The 22091-nt window shown below is 46.9% G+C and overlaps 1 protein-coding gene across 1 annotated transcript in view; it reads left to right on the top strand.

Moving 5' to 3' along the window:
* Positions 1-21016, top strand: part of DENND11 (DENN domain containing 11) — a 39307-nt gene extending 18291 nt beyond the window's left edge. Inside the window, exons 2-9 of the mRNA XM_049774931.1 lie at positions 1416-1515; positions 2598-2756; positions 13107-13260; positions 16627-16765; positions 17633-17764; positions 17917-18067; positions 18837-18905; positions 20624-21016. Of these exons, the coding sequence (XP_049630888.1) occupies positions 1416-1515; positions 2598-2756; positions 13107-13260; positions 16627-16765; positions 17633-17764; positions 17917-18067; positions 18837-18905; positions 20624-20819 (1100 nt within the window). The 3' untranslated portion in view covers positions 20820-21016. The remainder of the gene's footprint in view (positions 1-1415; positions 1516-2597; positions 2757-13106; positions 13261-16626; positions 16766-17632; positions 17765-17916; positions 18068-18836; positions 18906-20623) is intronic.
* Positions 21017-22091: the final 1075 nt, after the last annotated feature.

The raw sequence follows: 22091 nt of genomic DNA, 5'->3' as shown, positions 1-22091 counted from the left end.
CATTTGTGAAAATTATTGTATTGGGCCCGGAGAGATAGCACAGCAGCCTTGCAAGCAGCCGATCCAGGACCAAAGGTGGTTGGTTCGAATCCCGGTGTCCCAGATGGTCCTCCGTGCCTGCCAGGAGCTATTTCTGGGCAGACAGCCAGGAGTAACCCCTGAGCACCGCAGGGTGTGACCCCCCCCCAAAAAAAAGAAAATTATTGTATCATCTACGAAGTCATTAATACAATGGCAGGTTTAGTAAGTTCTTGGTGTATATCCAATCTGTTATATTGGGGTGTTTTTTAGGGATGACAGCATCAAACAAATTAAGTTGTTCAGAAATTCAAAGCTACAATACTATGAATTTTAGGGGCATATATTCAACTCCAGGGCCTCCTGAAAGAAAGCCTGGTTCAAACATGGTAACTGCATTTGTGGGCTGATTACAGCTGCCAGGATTCTCCAGAAGAAAGAAGATACAGGGGACGGTGCCTGCACTGGCTCCAAAAAAGCCCCAGTGATATCAGCCCATCAACTGGCATACCTGAAGTGTGGTCAGTTTGGTATCTCTGCAGGGTATCATATAAGGTCAGTGATGAGGCAGGCCACTGGGGGACCAGTGATTCTGAGTGATGTAGGCAGCTGTAGCATTAAATAATTAACGATGGAGCTGGATGGAGGTGGATGCCATCCCAGGCCACGTGGCTCCGCAACTCCCATCCAGCCAGCGGGTCCCAGGCCCAGGTGAACGGCGGAATCAGACTCATCCAGAGACAGGCATCAGGAAGCATCAGCTTTATTCATGCCCTATTCACCACATGTGTGGTTTCTATCATAACCTTTCAAGCACAGCCATACTTCGCTAGCCCTGCCTCTTAACTCCTTTCAGCCATCTTCCTTTGGCCTCCATCCTGATCAAAGACCAAAAGAGGCAACGACCCAAAAGCCAGAGAGCTCAGCAGGGCAGACCGCCCTAATCCCCTCGCTCAAAGGTTTATCTACCTATTCCAAGACCCCTCCCAGGAATGGGCGGGGTCTTGCAGGTAAGGTCACACATAATATCTGGTTCCCAAGACCCCTCCCAGGAATGAGTGGGTCTCAGGTAGCTACACCTAAATCCAGGGTGGAGTTACAGGCAGCAAGCATGGCTTCATCAGGGTGGGCCAAGCTCCTGCTGAGATGGCCAGCTTTGTGCTACATGGCTGGTATGGCCAAAGTCTTTCACAACCCAGTTTACATCTTGTTCAAGAAAAGTGAATCTGTGGAGCTCACCCAGTTCGAACATGGCGTGACTGATTATTCTTGAAACACATGATAATCCCAGGGATTGAACTCATGCCCCCTTGCCTTTCCAAAGCAGGTCTGTCAAGCCATGAGACTAGTCCCTAACCTTCTTCTGACCCTTTTAACTTGTATCCTCTTTCCCACAGGAAACATGGTGGAATGGTGCTTACCCCAAGATATTGATCTTGAAGGGGTTGAGTTCAAGTCCATGGCCAGTGGGTCACATAAAATCCAGTCTGACTTCATGTAAGTATTTGGAATGTAGTTTCCCCAAGGACTGTTCCTTCTCCTGACAGGATGTCCCCTACGACATTCCAGGTCTTATCACAGGATCCTCAAATGTGAAGAAAGAAACTGAAAACATGAGTAGTGTTGTTGTTTTTTTACATTTCTATCATTTTTCTATGATGAAAGTCTCTGGCTTTCCTTAAGTTCTCAGTGACTATAAAATGTTAAGATCTCTCATCATAGAAGTTCTCTCCTTTCCTCATATGTCACTGGACCACGAGGTCTGGGTTTAACATGTTTCAGTGCTAGACTTAGATTTGTTTGTTCTGGTTTTTTTTGTTGTTGTTGTTGTTGTTTTTGGTTTTGGGGCAATACCTGGTGATGCTCAGAGGTTACTCCAGGCTCTGTGCTCAGAATCACTCCTGGCAGACTCAAGGGACCATATGGGATGCTGGAAATTGAAATTGGGTCTGTTCAAGGTAGGCTGCTTGCACGGCAAATGCCCTACTGCTGTGCTATTTATTGCTCCAGCCCCCAGTGCTTAAACTTGGAACTCCACATTTAAGAAGGCCACTGTAGTCCTATGTCATTGTGATTCCCAGGAGGAGGAGCCATTGGAGGTAAGGCAAGAGACAGCTGGTAGCTCTCAACTTCTATTTGGGCTGAACCCATGACTGAGTTCTGGGAGAAAGGGGTCAGGATATAGACAGCTCCAGCCTGTGCCTGGGAAGTCAGAGTTTAGATTGGTTGAGGCTGTTCAAACAGTGCAGACCTGATGGGCCTGATGTATAAATCTTGGTTCCCATCAACTCCTTGTCTGTGATGCAAAGGAAAAATAGAATCTACCTACAGCCATACAGTCATGGACCCCTATATTACCAAGTCTTACTCTAACCAGTTACCCTTTGAACCCTGATGGCCTCATCTGAAAGGGATTCATGGTTTGGGCTAAGCCTCCCTCCCACCCTCCCCAAGATTCTAAAGGGGTTTTCAAGCTGGACCCTGCTGAGGTACTTATGGGATCTGTAATTAGATGCCAAAGGTCCAGAAGTAGCCCCACAGGGGTCTCTTATCCATGTTCTGCATGTGCTTTCTTCCAGCTACTTCCGGAAGGGGCCCTTTTTTGGCCTGGCCTGCTTTGCCAACATGCCCGTAGAGAGTGAGCTGGAGCGTGGCGCCCGCATGAAGTCCGTGGGCATCCTCTCTCCATCCTACACCCTGCTGTACCGCTACATGCACTTCCTGGAGAACCAGGTTCGGTAGGTGCTCTGGGCCTGGAGGGAGGTCTGAAGCATCTCCAGCTGTGAGTTCCATTGAAGAGAAGGGTTGAGACCAGTCCCAGCTTCTTGCCCCACATCCATGGAATACCAGGGAAGTTTTGTTTTCTTGGGTACACATCCAGTGATGTGTAAACCAGGGCTTACTCCTGGTCCTGTACTCAGGGATCATTTCTGGATGAATCAGGGAGACTCTATGGGGTGCCAGGGATCGAATCTGAATCATCTATGTGCAAGAATAATTAATAAAAATAGAGTGATACTTTTAAAAACTTCATATACTTTGGAAAGTTTGGGAAAATCAATTTGGGAAATAGATCTCTCATATAGGCACTATAGTTTTTGAGGTTTGAAGACCAAGTGTAATTGGAAGGAACTGCATTAGGAAGACTGAGGATTTGAGAGGCAATAACTAGAGTAAGAGAAGTCTTGTTTCTCTCTCTTCTGGGGACCCCTCTGATCACTTCCCCCCACCCCATCTTACTGCAAGTGTTTCAGTATTCTAAAACACACCTCTCAGGCACTCTTCACTGAAAGTCTGAATCCCAACCCTACCTAACTTTATACCTACCTCTCCCACAGCCAAGTTCTCAGACACACAAATAAAGTTTGATCCCCAGGGGGTTGACCCTGTCACCAGGTTCTATCCTGAGACTTCTCTTCCCAGCAGGAAGAAGGGAAACAAGGATTTGGGGCAGGAATTGGGGAAGGATCAGTGAGCAGCCCCACCTCAGATTTGTCCCTGGTGCATCCCAAGTATCTGTGCATATTCAACTATTTGAGAGAGATTCCAGGTCTCCCTGGGAACCCAACTAATATCCAGGGCTCCTGAGTGAGCAGGGGTTGACCTCTTTGTCCAGGCTTTGTTCACAGTAGAACAGTATGTCTCTCATTCCTATCTATACTCAAAAGGTGAATTGAGGGGCCGGGCGGTGGCGCTAAAGGTAAGGTGCCTGCCTTCCCTGCGCTAGCCTCGGACGGACCTCGGTTCGATCTCCCGGTGTCCCATATGGTCCCCCAAGCCAGGAGCAACTTCTGAGCGCATAGCCAGGAGTAACCCCTGAGCGTTACCGGGTGTGGCCCAAAAACCAAAAAAAAAAAAAAAAAAAGGTGAATTGATAGCAGCTGTCACCAGTCCTGGCATGTCCTAGCCTAACAGAGATTGCAAAAATCACTCTATCAGAAAAGACTGCCTCTCAGCTCCCCTGCATCCTCCACTCCAGAATCTCCTGGTCTGTTTTCCTCTGTGTCAAAAACCTTTGACACTTGGCTTTGCCTTCTAGAAACTTCCTTAGCCTGGTTCACCATGGCCCCTCCAAAACAGGCCAAAACAGTGAAGCAGTTTAAACTAGGTGAAGCAGGAAACAAGGCAGAGCTTTCAAAATCCAGATTAGCTCCTGTTTTCATCCATCCATTCAGCTCAAGTGACAGGGGCTGTTGCCATCGATGCTTCTGTATCTCCATTTGTTCCTATGTCAATGGCCTGTGGTTATTGGCCTCTGTTCTTGCCCTGTCCATCTCCCTCTTCTTCTCTATTGAGTATATCAAGTCTTCTCAGATGGGTTGATTCTTGCATCTAGCTAGGCATGTTTCATCAGGGAGGTTCATAAGGTTCTGGGAGAAATTCTTTTTGTTTATGTTGTTCATTGTGGGGCCATACTTGTCAGTTTCCTAGAACTGCTCTCCTGGCCCTATGCTCTAGGGTCACTTTGAGCTTTGCTCAGGGAACACACAGTGCCTGGGCCTCCCACATGCAAGGTTTGTCTATTGACCTAACCTTCCTGCCAAGAGAAATTCTTACCTTCTGCTTTTGGGGTACATACAGATCAATGAATTTTTCCAGCCAGACATGGGGCCCAAAATAATTGGTACCATGTCCATTTCTGTTGTAGAACTGAGAGTCTATTATCCACAACTACTTTCTCCCTTTTATATTTGCCAGTTGGTCAGTTCTTGCCTATTTTCATGGCTTCTTATTATAGCTTACTAAAAATAACAAAGAGCACCCAGCATGCAATTTCTCTTCTCATGATGATGTAAATCAGTCAATAGTAGGGTCTATCTGAAATTGTAGATAATTTGAGAACTGAAGTTTGGGCATTCCCAGAAATAATCAGGGGCTACACCAGGCTCTGCTCAGGGGTCACTCCTGGTAGTACACAGGGGACCATAGGTGGGGCCAGGGATTGAACCAGATTCGCCACATGCACGGCAACAACAAAAAATATGCTTAACCCCATAGTATTTCCCCAACCCTGAAACCCTTAATTTTTTGGCTCCTGTATCCCCAACTTTCTAATCTACAGTCTGTTTGCTCACCCCCTTCCCCTCCCAGCCACTAAATAGTACTTCCATGCTATGGCCATGTTTGATCTCATAGTGACACATCTGAATACATTTCTATGCTTTTCCTTGAACACAGATTAGGAACAAGATTAGGAACAAGTTCTGTGTGCTTGCTTCTCTCTGTTTCACTGGAGCTCCTCTTTTGTGTCCAGGGTTCTCCTGGAGTCCTATTCTTGTCCCAAGAAGAGAAGGGGCCTCTCCTTACCAGGTTCTGTATAGCCTACATGAAAGGCAAGAGACATTTTCACATGGTACTTGAACCTACCTTTCTCAGTCAATGCCTGTGCCCAGCCAGAAGCCAGGAGAAAGGGGAAATTTGACTTGACTTTGTGGATCTGAGACCAGTACTGTTACTAAAGTAACAAGAATCTCAGGGCTAGAGCAAAACACAGTGGATAGGGCATTTGCCTTACATTGGGCCAACCAGGGTTCAATCCCTGGAACCCCATATGATGCCCAAGCCCACCAAGAGTGATTTCTGAGTGTAGAGCCAGGAGTAACCCCTGAGCACAGCTGGGTGTGGTACAGAAATGAGAGAGAGAGGGAGAGAGAGAGAGAGAGAGACAGATCCATACCCATCTATATCCACACTCCAATCCCCTGCAATCATTGTTCATATAGCATGACTCTTTCCAAAGTGCCTAAGTGGATATGTCTATGCAAATACAAATGTTCGTTTCCACCACTTTTGGGGTGGGTGGGGTGCGGTGGGGTATTTGAGTTATACCCAGCTGTAATCAGAGCTTACTCTTGGCTCTGTGTTCAGGGATCACTCCTGGGCATGCAAGAATGAACAGATATGGTGCTAGGGATCAAACCTAGGTTAGCTATGTGCAAGGCAAATGCCTTATCCATTGCCCTATGTTTCCAGCCCAGCAAATTAATAGTCTTACTTCTTGTCCTTGATACAGAAAGTAGCTTGGTGAAGACATGTTTTCTACTTTGCCTTTTCATTCACCAACATATCTGGGAGAGAATGTTCTGGCTTATGGGTGATTGGGTGTGGATAGATGTTCTGTGCCTTTTTAATCTCTTTGTGATGGATGTTTAGTCATTTCCTTTCTTTGTCATCATCACTAAGACCATACTGAAAACCAGATGTGTCATCTCATATGAGCATTGTGTATATATTGTGAAGTCTTTAGAGAGCAGAAAAAATAAATAAACCTGAAAGTCTATTTCCTTATTTTATTTTGGACAGGTGCTCCCAAATTGTGTTCTGGGAGTAATTCCTGGTGATATTTCTTGAACTGGGCCAACTAGTTCAGCTCCTGGGCCTGGCAGTGCAGTGCTACTTGGGTCTAATAATGCTAGGGGCCACTAGGACACCCCCGTAATGCACTGGAGATGGTTAGGGGGACCATTAGCTGCCAAGGATTAAACTTGGAACCTTGAGCATGCAAGATATGTGCCCTGATTCCTGAGTTATCTCGTTGACCCACAAAACATGAATTTCAATAGTATCAGATGCTTCCCACAAGATACAGACCATTTTGATAGGCCAGATATGACATGAATACTCTTTTTTCACAGCACTGTCAACTCAAAAAATAAAATTTTGGTATTGAGGGGAGTTCGAGTGATATTACAGTGAGTAGGGCATTTGCCTTGCATATGGCTGATCTGAATTCAATCCCTGGCATTCCTTTTGGTCCCCCAAGTACTACCAGGAGTAATTCCTGATAGCAGAGCCAGAAGTAACCCCTGAGCACCACTAGATATGGGTCCAAAATAATAATAATAACAACAACAACAAAGTAAAAACCTTTTGAAATTTTGGCCTTCTATGGGTAAAAAATAAAATGATGACTAAGTATAGTTTTAATCTAACTTTTTTTTTTTTTTTTTTTGCTTTTGTTTTTGGGCCACACTCGGCGTTGCTCAGGGGTTACTCCTCGCTGTCTGCTCAGAAATAGCTCCTGGCAGGCACCGGGGACCATATGGGACACCGGGATTTGAACCAACCACCTTAGATCCTGGATCGGCTGCTTGCAAGGCAAATGCCACTGTGCTATCTCTCCGGGCCCTTAATCTAACTTTTTTAATTAAAAAATAATGTTGGTTCTTGGGCCACACGTGACAGTGCTCAAGGATTATTCTTGACCTTGTCTTCAGAAACTACTGGTGGTGCTCAGTGGACCAAATGGGATGCTGGTGATAGAATCCTGGTCTGCTGCTTGCAAGGCAAATGCTCTATCCACTATCCCATCACTCCAGCCTGTAATTTGAATTTTTCTTCTACATGTGATTAAGCACCTACGTGGAGAGATTTGACTTCTTCTGTATTTCATAGCTGTAGTTACATTTCTTTGGGTTGTTGACTTTTTCTCATTCATTTCTAGGAGTAGTTCTGTGTCTGATGGGAAATTTGTTCTTGGAGCTGAAAATTGAAAGTGTATTTGCACCTTGTCATTCATCTTTTTGCATGAGACTTTGTCTTCATGCACACAGATGTTTTTCTTCATTGAATTCATTATCTTTTTATAGCTCCTAGGTTTTGAGTCATGGCCTGAAGGTGTCTGCAGCATGGTGGTTAAAAAGAGCTGGAGGCGGCTGGAGAGAAGAGATTAGCAGGAACCAGTGGAGGAGATGGAAGGGGCAGAGTGAGCCCCACTTTCTGGTTTAGCTGACAACACTTTTACTGAAAGGGACTAGAACATCTAACCTGCAGTTTTTCTTCTTTACTTATGATATCCAAGACATATAAGTCCTTAGTTCACACCTTGTGACTTCACTATCTTTCTAGTGCAAGTCCCATCTATGATGATTTCTCACTAATCAGAAGATAGTAGAGAAGTACATTGTAATTCAGTACATTTCCTCCCTTAAAACGAAGATTATGCTATGAAATAGGAGGACCTTAAAATACATAATCACATTTGTGGTTCTTGATGAGGTTATAATTCAACCTAAACTGTAAAACACATGGGGGCAGCTGTGTTTTGAAATATTAAAACAGAAAATATTGAAAAAAGTTGAAATATCCATTTAAATATGGACTGGGAATTGATTTATATAAAGGCATCATTACGATTTTGATGGGGATGATGGTGGTAGTATATTGTTGTTATTTTTTGTTTGTTTTGTTTTGTTTTTGGGTCACACCCGGCAGTGTCAGGAGTTACTCCTGGCTCCATGCTCAGAGATCGCTCCTGGCAGGCTCGGGGACCATATGGGATGCCGGGATTCGAACCACCATCCTTCTGCATGCAAGGCAAACGCTTTTCCTCCATGCTATCTCGTCGGCCCCATATTGTTGTTTTTTTTTTTTAATAGATTCAGTTAAAGTTGAACACTGAAGAAGAATTTATGGGTAAAATACCATGGAGTGGGATTTTCTTTAAAACTAAAGAATGATTATAGTGGCAAATGGGATAAATACTGCTTATATGCTGGTTAAAGCTGAGTGAGTGGTTATGGTACTTGAGTTTATTCTTCACTATTATATACTTCATGTGTTTGGGATGGGAAAAGCTTAAAGTAACTAAACATAAATTTGACATATAGTTGTTGAATAAAACCTTAAAAATATAGAGGAAAAGCTCAAAGAAAAAAGAAACAGTGCTCAAGGTTTACTCCTGGCTCTGTGCTCAAGGATAACTCCTGGAAAGACTTAGGGAACCATATGGAATATCAGGGATGGAACACAAGTGATCTGCTTACACAGCAAGCACCCTACCTGCCTGTACTATCTCTCTGGTACCTCCTTTCAGTTCTTTATTGCTGGGGTTTGATGGTCAGTAAGTCTTGTTTATCTCTAGTTCTGCTGTGTGTTTGGACGTTTTGATACATCAGTCACTTAACCTTTCTCTAGGAATGGTCAACAAACATTTCTGTCTATCCATTGTGAATGTTCTAGTGCCACCTTATTGCTTTGCTCTATTATAGTCCATAGGTTTCCAAACTTAACTGAACCTACCACCCCATTTTCAGAAAAAAATAAGATCCCCCTGAGAATCTACCTCCTTGAAGCAAACCATTAGCACCTTACCCAATGTACTCACACATTGTGGATTGGTCCAGTATTACCCAAGTCGTGATATTTCAGACTTGGAAATACTCTATGCCTGTGCTTTGTTGGGCTTGCCAAGAACAGGATCCAGAAACGAACTATTCTTAGGGACTCTGTAATGAGTAATTAGCTTTCCCAGGGAGTCTTAGTCCAGGGAGCTTTCAGGAGTCAAAATGGGAAAGACAGCTTTTCTTTTCCCCTTTTCTTCTTCCCTCCCTCCCTCCTTCCTTTCTTCCCTCCCTCTCTCCTTCCCTACCTCTTGCCCTCCCTCTCTCCTTCCTTCCTCCTTCCCTCACTTCCTCTTTTCTTCTTCCTTTTTACTTCCTCCCTCCTTCCTTCCCTACCTCTTTCCCTCCCTCCTTCCTTTCTTCTTCCCTCACCTCCTCTTTTCTTCTTCCTTTTTACTGCCTCCCTCCTTCCTTCCTTCTTTTCCACCCTCCTTTCCACCCTTAAACCTACCTCCCCTTCTTCATTCCTTCCTTCTCTCCCTCCTTTTCCTCCTTTCTTTACTCCTTTCCTCCTTCCCTCCCTCCTCCCCACTCTTAAAAGAGAGAAAAACAAAACAAAAAAAAACAGGAAGATAAATTAACTGAGCTGTTTGTCAAGCCTAAGACAATGAAAAGGTGTGTTACATCAGTTGCTCTGAGGCAACCCCTCCTGGAAGGTTGGGAGTGAATAGAAAATTTAAAAGGAACTTAAAACATTGGAAGTCAATTGGTTCAGAAGGAGCATGTCTGTGAACTCAGTGGCAACTATCAAATGTCATCTATTTGGGACACATGCCCAAAGAGTCTGAAATTCACTGTCTTCTTAGTGGTTCCAGACGTGCCAGCAACATGAATTTCCACTCTCAATGAATTCTTTGAAAGAAGTGGTTAACCTGGCCCTGTCTATAGAGTAATGATCACCACCAGCACTGCCATCCTGGGCAGAGCTAAAAACAGACTACCGTATTTTTTGCTCTATACGATGCACAAAGTTTTTAGATGCTCTCCTCCCCTGCACTCAGGCTACAGCTCCAGGAAGCATTCGCTCCATAAGATGCACTTTTTGGGGAAAAAGGTGTGTCATATAGTACGAAAATTACGGTATGTAGGAACTCTGAAGGAGAGAGGGGAGAAGGGTAAGGGGAACTTAAGCTTTGACATCTTGGTTTTACTTCATGCAGTTGATTCTATTTTTATATCCTTTTGCCCAGAGGACCCTAGCAGGGTCTGGCCCCAGCTTTCCCATTGATGAGCTATTGGAGCCCTGGCTGGGTGCAGGCCAAATGCTGCAGAATTCACTGGGAGAAAAGGATCCAAGTGTATTCAATTGACTGAAGTGGGTCACACACAAGCTTAGCATTTTTAATACTTTATTTCTCAAGGAATCTTCAAATTTATTCTTCAAGGTTCTATTCTATTGTGGAGATGTGGCCCCAAAACCCAAAACAAATAAGCAAACAAAAAAATGATGCTTAGAAGCTACTTCTGGCACAATGTTCAAGGCTCATCCCCAATGGTGCTTAGGAAACCAGGTGGTGCTAGGGATTGAACTCAGGCTTCCTGCTCATAAAGTCTTCATGCTAGCCTTTTTAGCATCTCTCAGCCCCAGAATCTTCTTTGAACAAGGAAGAAGAAAATCAGCTGTTTTGCATGCTGCAAGTCTGAATTCTATACCCAGAACCTCACCATCTCCTGAGCACAGACAGTAGCTGGTTCCACTTCCCTCCTTGGTACCCAACCAAGAATAACCCCTGAGCACCATCTGGTGTGCCCTCCTACCCCCATACCAAAAATAAGTAGAGCAGAATCAAGAACTGAGAAGGCAGCTCATTAGTAGAATACCTTATATATATGAGTCCTGGGCTTAATTGTGGCACTAGAAATAATAACACTAATAGGGGGCAGAGCCATCCTACAACAGGTGGGGGCCATGTACCTTGTACTTGGCTGAAGCAGGTGTGATCCCTAACATCCCATATGGTTCCCAAGCCCCGCTAGGAGTTATCCTTGTAAATGCAGAACCAGGAGTGAGCCTTTTGCAACACCCCCTCCACCATAAAAATAATGATAATAAATTTGGAAATTGACCAGGAAGATAGTTCATTGGACTAAAGCAGATGTTTTTAATCTTTTTTGTTGTTGCTGTTTCTGCTTTGTATGCAAATAGCCTGGGTCCAACTCCAGTTTTGTATAGTCGCCAGAACTGTTGGGAGTGACCCCCAAGCATTGAACCACTAGGCATTGCCCCTGACCCACTGCTGTGTGAATCTCAAACCAAAATAAGCAAAATTAGTAAAATTAAAAAATAGCCAAGCAGACATGTCTGCATGTGGTCATGTAAAAAAAAAGCTCTCAGTGGCCTGTAGAAATAGGGTGCTGGGAGGGTGCTGGGGAGTCATGGCTGTGGCCCTCTGGTCTTTCTGTGCTGCTCTACTGGAACGTCTCTTCAGTTCTGGTAGCCAAAAGGAAATTCCTAAAGAAATTTCAAGAAGAGAACAAAAGCAGATCCTGCCTAAGTTCACAGTTGCTGGGGCTGCTGCCAGGAATCTGGGTGAAGGACAGCATGCATTGACGTTAGCGTAAAAGTGGGGTTGGGGCACGTTTTGTCACACTAGCCTCAAGACTGGCCATCCACCACAAAGCTCTATTCCTATGTGACGTGACAAGCCACACAGACTGCAAACACTGGACAGAGGGTTTGATGGTTGAATTCCACCCCATGGTCACTTTCTGAGGCTTCAGTGAGCACCCCACCCCCGTAGCAGGACAGAAGTGGGTATCATTCTGAGAGGCTGAGAATGTAAAAGCTGGGAGTTGTCAAGAGTAAGGACACCTTGAGGCTGGGATATTCATCCCAAGCCTCACTCCCAGAATCTGCCTTTCAGTCAATGTGTGGTCTTCTGCATGTGTCCAATGTCTCTGTCCCCTTTCTGTAAAGATACAGGTCATATTGGATCAGAACTCACCCCAGGGACTTTCTTTTAAATTTATCAATTCAGTCCAGACCTTTTTACTTTTAGGGAAGGCATTGTTTTGGGACCACACTCTGAGATGCTCAGGCATTACTCCTGGCTCTGTATTCAGAAATCACTCCTGGCATTGTTCAGGGGACCATATGGGGTGGCTGGGGATGAATCTTGGTCAGCCATTTGCAAGGCAAATGCCCTCCCTGTTGTACTATTTCTCCTCCCTATCCAGAGCCTTTTTCCAAGGGCTGGAGAGAGAGGACAAGGGCGAGACATTTGCCGGTGCCTAACCAGGTTTGATCCCCCGTACCACAGATGGTCCTCTTAGTCAGCCCCAGGGGAGCACAGGGGACAGTCCTGAGCACATGGCTCACCCCCATTTTACTCCCCTCACCATACTTATTCTCTGATATGATCATATCCTTAGGTGCTGTTGATTAGGGTCCTACTTAACTTTGAGGGGAAGACAGTTGAGCCCAAAGCCCTCTTATTAAGCAATGCCAGAGGCCATAACTTGGGAGACTGATGAGGCCCTGCAGGTTCAGGACTCAAAACACCTTCCTTGGTGGCTGGGGGTTGAGTCCATCCAAATCTGCCCAATTGAGGTATAGAGGGTGGCCTAACCCTATTACTTGATGGAGAAATTGCAAGCCTTGAGTGACATTCAGCCATACTTGCCTGTCTGCATTTGAGGCACAGAAGGCAGGTGTCTGCTCTGTCCAGCCCAGGTGCCATCAAGGCGGCTTCCAAAGACTCATTAGGTGGATTCACCCTCTGAAGGGTCTCTGTGAAGCAGCCTAGACCTTTGCTTACCATATCCATACACAGTAGCCTTTAGCCGTGGTCTGCTGCCTCCCATTCCCAGGAGGACAAAGCTCTTCCCTAAGGATTTTCTACAATACCAAAGGAGGTGCCCAAGGTATCTACCACAGAGGGGCCCTTTACCCCTGCCTGCTCTGGCCAGAGTACTGGAGTGGCAGGACAGGACCGGTGACTCAGGGTGGACATGTGTGTCCTGCAGGCACCAGCTGGAGACGCCGGGACATTACTCCCACCTGGCTGCCTTCTACGAGGACAAGAAAGGGGTGCTGCATGCTGGGCCTGGGAGAGGCGGCGGCCTGCCCCCTGTCTACTGGCTTCCATCCATCCACCGCTACATGTACCCCGAGATGAAGGTGAGCTAGGTGCTCTGCACACCCCTGGGTGAGGTTTGGGTATTGTGAGTACACAGCAGTTGTGTTGGTTATTTTGTTTTGGTTTAGTTTCTTTTTTGGACCACACCCGGTGTTGCTCAGGGGTTACTCCTGGCTCTGCACTCAGAAATCACTCCTGGCAGGCTCGGGGAACCATATGGGATGCCGGGGATTATACCCGTGTCCGTCCCAGGTCGGTAGCATGCAAGGCAAACACCCTACCGCTATGCTATCACTCCAGCCCCTGTGTTTTTTTGTTTTGTTTTGTTTTTTTATTCCTAAGAAATTAGATCCTGGAATCTGCTTCTGATAGACTGAGCCTGATGCTGTACCCACCTGCCTTGCTAAGGTGTGTGCTTTTGGCTGAGAGAAAGCACAGGGGAAGGCATTGACTTGCACACAGCCCACATATTTTTAATCCTGGGCATTGCATCTAACACTAAACACTACCAGGAGTGATCCCTAAGCCAAGATTCAGGTGTAAACCCTGACCACTGCTGGGTGTTAACCGCCAACAAATAAAAACAAAGTGCTTTCTAGACCCTTCTGTAGTCACAGTGCTAAGCAGTATATGCTGGCCAAGCCAGGGTGGTGACAAGGTGGCCAAGAGGTGGATTCTGTTGATGGCTTGGGACATTTGAAATGAGGAATGAAAAGGAAGAGGTTATGTGAGGAAAGGCACTGCAGAGTCAGGGATGAGGTAGGTAGTCAGTCTGTATCTCTGCACTATAAATTCTGGCATTGTTGTCACTTCCTAAATTATAATACATTTTAAAATGGAAATCGCACATGATAAATAGGGTTCTTTTTAAAAAAAATTTTAATATCTTTATTTAAGCACAAATATGATTACAAACATGTTTGTAGTTGGGTTCAGTCATAAAAAGAACAAACCCTTTCACCAGTGCAACCTTCCCACCACCAATGCCTCCCATGTCTCTCCTCCCCCACTCCCTGCCTGTATTCGAGACAGGCATTCTACTTCTCTCATTCATTAACATTGTCATGATAGTTGTTGGTGTAGTTATTTCTCTAACTGGACTCACCACTCTGTGGTAAGCTTCATATCGTGGCCCTGTCTTTCTGGCTCTCATCTCTATTTCTGAATTGTTTTGTGGAGCATTTCATTTTCCCTGAAGCTCCTTGACTATGGACTGGAATGTTTAGTTACCCAGGACCTGTTCAGGTTTCCAAGAGTGCAAGAAGTCTTCCTGCTCCTTCCCCCTTTCTCCCTCTCCTCCTCCTTCCTTACTGCTCTTCCTTCTTCCTTTTGCCTCCATCTCCTACTCCTCTCTCTCTTATTCTCCCCCTGTCCCCTCTCTTACTCCTCCTTTTCTTCCTCCCTCTCCTCTCTATCTCCTCATTGTCCTCTTCCTCCTTCTTTTCCTATTCTCTCTCTTCTGCCTTATCTTCCTTTCCCTTCTCTTCCTCCCCCTCCACTCAAAACCTGCTGCGGGCCCCAGACAAGACCACTAGTGGATAGTGGTGTCCCCTGTGCAGGGGGAGTGATAGCAGCAGGAAGACCAACAAACTATTCAACCCTGGAATGTGCTTCATCTCCAGTGCTCTTCTCAGAAAATTTCAGGTCCCTTCTAATAGCCTAAGTATGTGGGCTAGAATCCAGGAGAGAGCTCAGGAGGTTCTGGTCTACCCTTTGCCAGCAGGAAGGCCATGGGATCACCTTCTTGGCCCCACTCCTTGTCTGAGATGGGGAGACATCTCCAAAGACACAAGGCCCTTCCTGACAAAACATGTGATGAAAGCCTCGAAGCATTCTCAACAATACTCCTGGCTCTGTGCTCGGGTGTACTTAACCATTCTGGGAGACCATGTGGCACCTGGAATCAGACCCAAGAGCCTCTTGTGTGCAGAACCACTGCTCATGGACCATGCTCCCTTTTGAATTCTTTCCTATTTTTTAGTTTTTATTATTAATATTGTAATGTACCAAGTTGTTCATAATACAGTCACTTCACGCATCAAATGTTTGAACATCAACTCCCATCACCAGCATGACTTCCCCTTCACCAATGTCCTCTATTTCCCACCCACCACCCGAGCCTGCCCCATTGCAGGCACAAACAAATCTGCTTCATACTATTTGTTACAACACAAAGACAAATAGAATTATCAAAACTTAGATCAACAAGGGTCAATTCAAAATGATTGTTATATCTCTCCATTGTTATTAAAGTCAGTGTCTAATGATTTTCCGGGCAGTGGTGCTAACTGAGCCTTCTGTGATACTGTTTAGGCTCACTAAACTTGGTAGATTTCTATGTATTTTCCCCCTCAAATTTCCTGTGACAGTACTGGGCTGACACCACTTTGAAATTTTGAGGTATCCAGCTACACAGTAGGATCTATAGATCTGAAACAAATTTAGTGACTTAGCAGCTTGATAAGGCTAAGTTGTTGAGTTGGGCTTTTTCTGTCACAAGGGTATAGTGCGTGGTGCTGGGCTGCTGTGGTTCATGCAGAAAAAGGAATCTGACATGAATAAAAAGTGGATGGGACCCAGGGGCCAAGCAGTCTCAAGAGCATTGAGTGGGAATAAAAAAATGGTCAAACCTAAATAAATACCCAAACCAATATCAATGACAATAGACTCAAGAAACCCAAACTACAACAAGCTATAACAAAGGAGAGACCTATTACACTAGACTGGACTGGAATATGTTTAGTTACCCAAAACCTGATCAGGTTTCCGGGAGTAAAAGAAGTCTTCCTTCTCCTTCTCCCTTCCTTCCACTCCTCCTCCTTCCAGGGAAGCTAAGAGTAGAGGTATGGGATGCATGCTGGGAACTATGGCAGAGGGAGGTCAACACTGGTGGTGGGAATGGCCCTAATTCACTGTCACTATGTACCTTAAATACAACTATGAAAGACTTGTAATTCACATTGGTCTCAATAAAAATTTAAAAAAAAAAAAAGGAAAGAAAGAGGAATCTGCCCCCGTTCCTCTTTCTGAGAATTGCACAGAGGGATCAGCCCAGACCAGACTAACTTGGAAGAGTTATTAACCTTTTTTTTTGAACCTTGGTAGGGAATCCCCCGCTGCATTCTGAGTCTGTGGGTAGCCTGTTCAGAGGGTGACCTTGACATTTTCTATCAAAGTTCAGGAATCTCAAGGCTCTAGCCTGGGTGTATTTGGGTGGGGTAGACAGTGTCCTTAAGATCCTTAAGTCCTGAGATCAGACTTCCTGAGCAGGAAAGAGTTAGGTTATGTGGAAACTCTCTGGATGGAGCTCTGGGGCAAACTTAAGATTCTTGAGGCACAGGTTAGCACACACTCCACAGTACCAGCCAATTCCCAAGAGGTGTCTCACAAGTGATTTATTGTCCCAGATTACCCACCCGGCTGGCTGCATGTCTCAGTTCATCAAGTTCTTCGGTGAGCAGATCCTCGTCCTCTGGAAATTCGCTTTACTCCGGAAGCGCATTCTGATATTCTCCCCACCACCTGTGGGCGTGGTGTGTTATCGAGGTAAGGACCAGCCACACTTGACTGTCCCCCAGTCCCAGCCGTGGGCTGGGAGCTCCCCGTGCTGGCTGTGGTCAGGCTGTCTGGGGCTGGGAGGCTGGATTTATACTTGGGGCTGGGTGGGGACAGTCACTGGTCTCAGAGGGTCTGGTATAAGCTGGATTCTGGGTTCATTGCAGAGAGAAACCTGACCATGTCAGTGGGGTTCTGGTATAAGCTGGATTCTGGGTTCATTGCAGAGAGAAACCTGACCATGTCAGTGGGGTTCTGATGGGGATGAGGGAAGACTCTATGCTGGTAAGGATGGGGGCTGAAGGAGTGGGGGTCCTAGAGCTTACTCAGGGTACAACCTGGGGTGTGCTACTAATTTTCTGCCAGGCCAGGGGACAGGATCTTATGGGAATAAGCCCCATGGAATTGAGGATGTGAACAGCTGTACCATTGAGTTTGGGTCTCAACAGGAAGAGTCCAGTCTTGTAGATTCAGCCCTGAGTGGAACTAAAGAGGAGGGTCTGGAGTGAGAGTGTAGTGAGGAGGGCACTTGCCTTGCATGCAGCCTACCCAAGTTCAATCCTTGGCATGCCATAGAATACCCCCCCACTTGCAGGAGTGGTCCCTGGGTACAGAGCCAGGAGTAAGCCCTGAGCATCGCCAGATGTGGTCTAGAAACAAATAATAAAATGTGGGGAGGGGTCGGTGGTCACAGACTGCTGCAGATTGCAGCAACGGGACTTGGGAGCTTAAGTCTGGATTTGGCAGGACTTGCTAGGATGAACTGGTTCTACTGATGACACCAGCATTGAGGACACACAGCCCAGAGTCCTGGGTTGAGGGCCAGGCACCTCTCAGCCCACTATGCCCTCTTCCCAGTGTATTGCTGTTGCTGCCTGGCGAATGTGTCCCTGCCTGGCATCGGGAACACCATCCCTGAATCCAAGCCCTTCTTCTACGTGAATGTGGCGGACATCGAGAGCCTGGAGGTAGAGGTGTCCTATGTGGCCTGTGAGTATGGGGCACACCCTGAATCTCACCCTTAGTCCCTTCCTGCTCCAGGTTGCTGGAAACCCAGGTCGGGTCCCCTAGAGGGTCTGTGACTGGGGGTGGGGGGTGCTGGTTTTTGCAAGGCCCAAACCGCTTCTGACTATGGTCCCCAGGCACCACAGAGAAGATCTTCGAGGAGAAGCAGGAGCTGTACGATGTCTACGTGGACAACCAGAATGTGAAGACACACCTGGACCACCTGCAGCCGCTGTTGAAGATCAACAGCGCAGACCGGGAGAAGTACCGGCGGCTCAATGAGCAGAGGTGTGGGCAGTCCTCAAGATGACTGGCAAGGGGTGCAGGAAGGAGGGTTTCACCTCCCTAGGGCCACTTTGTGAACACAGGTATGGACAACCTCTTCACTGGCCAGCAGGAGTTTTTACCTCCACAAGGTCACTGTGTGAATCAAGATATGAGCAATTCACACACTGGCCAAAAGAAAGGAGGTTTCACCTCCCTTAGGGTCACTCTGTTGACCTGAGGTGCTGAGGCGCAGTGAGTTCCCACATTGGCCAACAAAGACCACAGGAGGGGTTTTCCACTCCCTAGGTTGATTTGTCTGCAAAGGGCAGACAAGTGGGGCTACTCCCTCTTTGTCCATCCCATTCTGCTTAGCCCTTCCCTTGCCAGCAGGCCCCATAGAAGGGCAGTGATTGGGCACTGCCTCTCTGCTTTCTCCTGGCCCAGGGAATCAAGGGAGAAAGACAAAGTGGTCTACACACTACCAGTAGGTGTGGCCCACCAGCTGGCCCTGCTGGCTCTTCAATCCCAGGGGCAAGATGTGTGGTGTCGTAGGCCTTTCCATCTATGAGCAGAAGAATTGAGGATCCTCTGAGGTGGGGCTGTCTTGTACCATCTTCCCAACCTGCCTGCTCCTTTCCAACCTTCTCACCCTACCTTTTGGACCCAGGCTCTGCTTTGAGTAGATCACCCAGTATGTCCTGGGCAGGATCACCTAGGCAGATGCCCAGCCCATCACCTAACCAGTGCGTGGGGCCTTGGCAGGCCTGAGGATGCCTCCTCTCTCCCACAGGCAGATGCTTCTGTACTCCCAGGAGGTGGGGGAGGAGTACAACCCCTGTGAAGAGGACCTGTTTGTACTGTAAGTTTTCCAAGGATCATTACCCACAAACCTGTCACCAGGAATACACCTGAAGCTAGAGACTTCTGATAGCCCCAAACCCTGAAACACAATGGGGAAGGGAAAATGGGTGCGATGCTAAGGAAGGAGAGGGGGAGGCTGTGAGGAGCAGAAAGGTCTGTGTCTGTGTCTGCTGGCTGTCCCTTGCATATGTGCCATGGTCTAATGTGATATTTCAGCTCATGATAACAGATGAGATCTATTGTTCCAGCTCTGCTGATGGTTGGGCATGAGTTTCCTCAGCAGAAGAGAAACAATTCTCCCAGCCTTCTACATGGTCCCCCTTGACCTGGGGGTTTGGGGAATTGATCTCACAACCATCACTGACCTGATTGGCACATTTCAGCAGATGTGTCCTGTGTCCATGCAGATTAACTGAGAAATGCAGTGGGGACCTGGGAATGGAGGATGAGCCAACTCTTAGAGTCCCAATTACTGGTGTCTGAAGTTACCAGCAGTGGTACCTCTTCCCAGCTCCAGAACAAGGGACAGGGCTGGGAAGTCAGAGCCGGAGCCTTTTCTGAGTGTGGCTCTTGCTCACTGAGAATTGCTGCTGGGCCCTGTCCATGCTGCCCATGTACCCTTAACAGGAGCAGGAAGGAAAGGAAGGCTGAGTCTTCAGGTGTTAGCACTCAGACTGGTTCCTTCCCAGCCTCCTCTCTGACCAGTCCAACCCTCAGAACAGCTTTCTCTCTTTTGGGGTTAGAGTGGGAAGGAGGCCACACCTGGTGATGGTCTTGAGTTACTCCTGGCTCTGCACTCAGGAATTACTCCTGGAAGTCCTCAGAGGACTGTCTGGGATGGCAGGGATCAAACTCAGGCCAGCTGCCTGCATGGTGAACTTTCTCCTTAATGTAGAAATCCCTTTCCTAAGCATAAAGTGGCTTGCAGAACATCTCCCCAAATTTGTTTCAACAATTGGCAGGTACCACCAATTGCTTTCTGGCATCAAGGTGTTAACCCTTTAACCTCCTCTTCACATAATCCATGCCAAATCATTGGCACTGTTAGAGGGGTTTTGCTATTCTCAGCAGCATTTTTTTCTCAGCTCTCACTTGCACTCTGTTTTGTTCTCTTGTGCTGGGGCCTCCCCAAGAGTACTGGGGGCCACCAGGGCTTTCTCTAGCAGTGTTCAGAGGGTTATGAGGCACCAAAGTTTGAACTTGAGGTCATGTGAGTGCTGGACACGTTCTTGAGGTCTCTTCCCTGATGCCTGTTTTCTTTAATGGTATTTTTTGGTTCGAAACAAAAGTGTATCAAGGGCTGGAGAGATAGTACAGGGATTAAGGTGCTTACCTGTCATGTGGCCTAATCCTGATTCTATCCCTGGCATCACCTGTGGTCTTAGCACTGTCAGGAGTGATCCCTGAGTGCAGAGCCTTGAGCTCTGATAGGTATGGCCCCATAGCAAAGAATTACAAAGCAATTACAAAGCAAATCTTCAAACCCTGTGTTCTCCCTTTGGGCACTCTCTGGGATCATTATTGAACCCAGAAGAGAGCCAGAAATAAAAGCTGGGCACTTCTGGCTGAGTCCAGAAATCCAAATAATAAATAAAAGTAAACCCAAGTGACTCTGGCATGACTATCTCAATGTCTCCTGTTCTGTATGTGTAAATGACACGCTGAGTTCCTGTCTTTTCTCTGCTTTCCTGTTCCCATTCTGGTGGGGACACACAGGTTTTTCCTAGAGCAGAACAATCGCATCTTCCAGACTCTGCTGGAGGTGTCTGCCAGCCAAGATAAGACTCTGACCGCGGAGCATGCACGAGGCATGGGACTGGACCCACAAGGGGACCGGAGCTTCCTCATGGACCTGCTGGAGGCCTATGGCATCGACGTCATGTTGGTCATTGACAACCCCTGCTGCCCCTAGGACCCAGGGCGGCCTCTGGTGAGCCTGTCCTCACAAGGGGACCCTGCCCCTGGCTGCTGTTTCTAAATTAAGTGGGCACCAAGGAACATTGACTGTCTTCTCCAGCAAACATTACTACTGGAGGCCTCTTCCCTCCCTGGATGCCCAGAGACAGGATTCTGATCACATGATCTTTTTGTCCTGCTTTGGGGTGTGGTAGGGGGTCCCAGTGGAGTGTACATCCCTGCCAGCACTACTGCTGGGGTGTGATTCTGTGTCTCCTTGGGACCTGAAGGGTTGGAGATGGGGCCAAGGCCTGGCATCATGCCAGTAGGCCAGGCACTAGGAACATGAGGAAGGTTGATTCTAGAAACCTGCCTGGTCTTTGTCTCTGGAACTTCTCAAGAGAGCTAGCTCTGTCAGAGTAGTCTTGGGTGTTCAATCTGGGACCACTTTCCTTTTGTTGTTGACTGGGGTAAAGCTATTCTTAGGTCACTGAGTAGAAGCTGTAAAAGGGGGTGTGTGAGTTGGACCAGTCAGGGTTGTGTGTTAGCTGATCAGAAACCAGCATTGTAACAGAAGCCTTGCTTGGTACTTAGGGTGGGTTGGTAGGCTTCTGTGTTGGAATTCTGGAACTTGCCAGAAAATCCAGTTTACTTGATCATGTCCTGGATGCGCTGGCTGTGCTCCGGGATGATGTGGGCATTCTGAAAGGTCCCCATCTTTGTTGCCATGAAATACGGATCCATTGTGCTCGGGGCAGCATAGAGAAATTTAGTACTTTGCCTGCATGAATGTTTCCAGCTGAGTTTGCTGCCAGCAGAAACTCTAAACCAAAACAGAGATCCGCTGGGTTCTGTTATCTAGTAAGGATCCAGCTGGTGACTGGGAGTCCGAGAAACACCATCACCCGGTAAATTAGAGCTGATTCTACCTGCTTCTCCCAGATGTGGGTGGGGAGGCTCACACTGCAGCCAGAGTCTCTGCCCCTCTCACTGGCTGCAGTATTAGGGAGAAGCCAGCTTAGGAGACACAAACCATTGTGTCCATTTTAGGAGTGAAATCAGCTCTTGGGAGTCGCGTTTAGGACTTTGTGGATTTAGTGGATTTTCCCCCTCTGGAACCCTGCAGGGTTTCCTGTAACTCAACCACATCTTTCCTTCACCTTCTTGCCCATCTCTCAAGTTGGAATCACCATCCTGGTCCCCATAGGTGGGACTGGCTTCCAGCCAGGCTCACCTACAAAGCAGACAGGAGTATCTTGCAAATGGATAGAGCCTATGTCTCAGCTCC

The sequence above is a fragment of the Suncus etruscus genome, chromosome 1, assembly GCF_024139225.1.
Source record: "Suncus etruscus isolate mSunEtr1 chromosome 1, mSunEtr1.pri.cur, whole genome shotgun sequence".
Taxonomy (NCBI): Eukaryota; Metazoa; Chordata; class Mammalia; order Eulipotyphla; family Soricidae; genus Suncus; species Suncus etruscus.
This window is presented reverse-complemented; position numbering and strand designations above follow the sequence as displayed.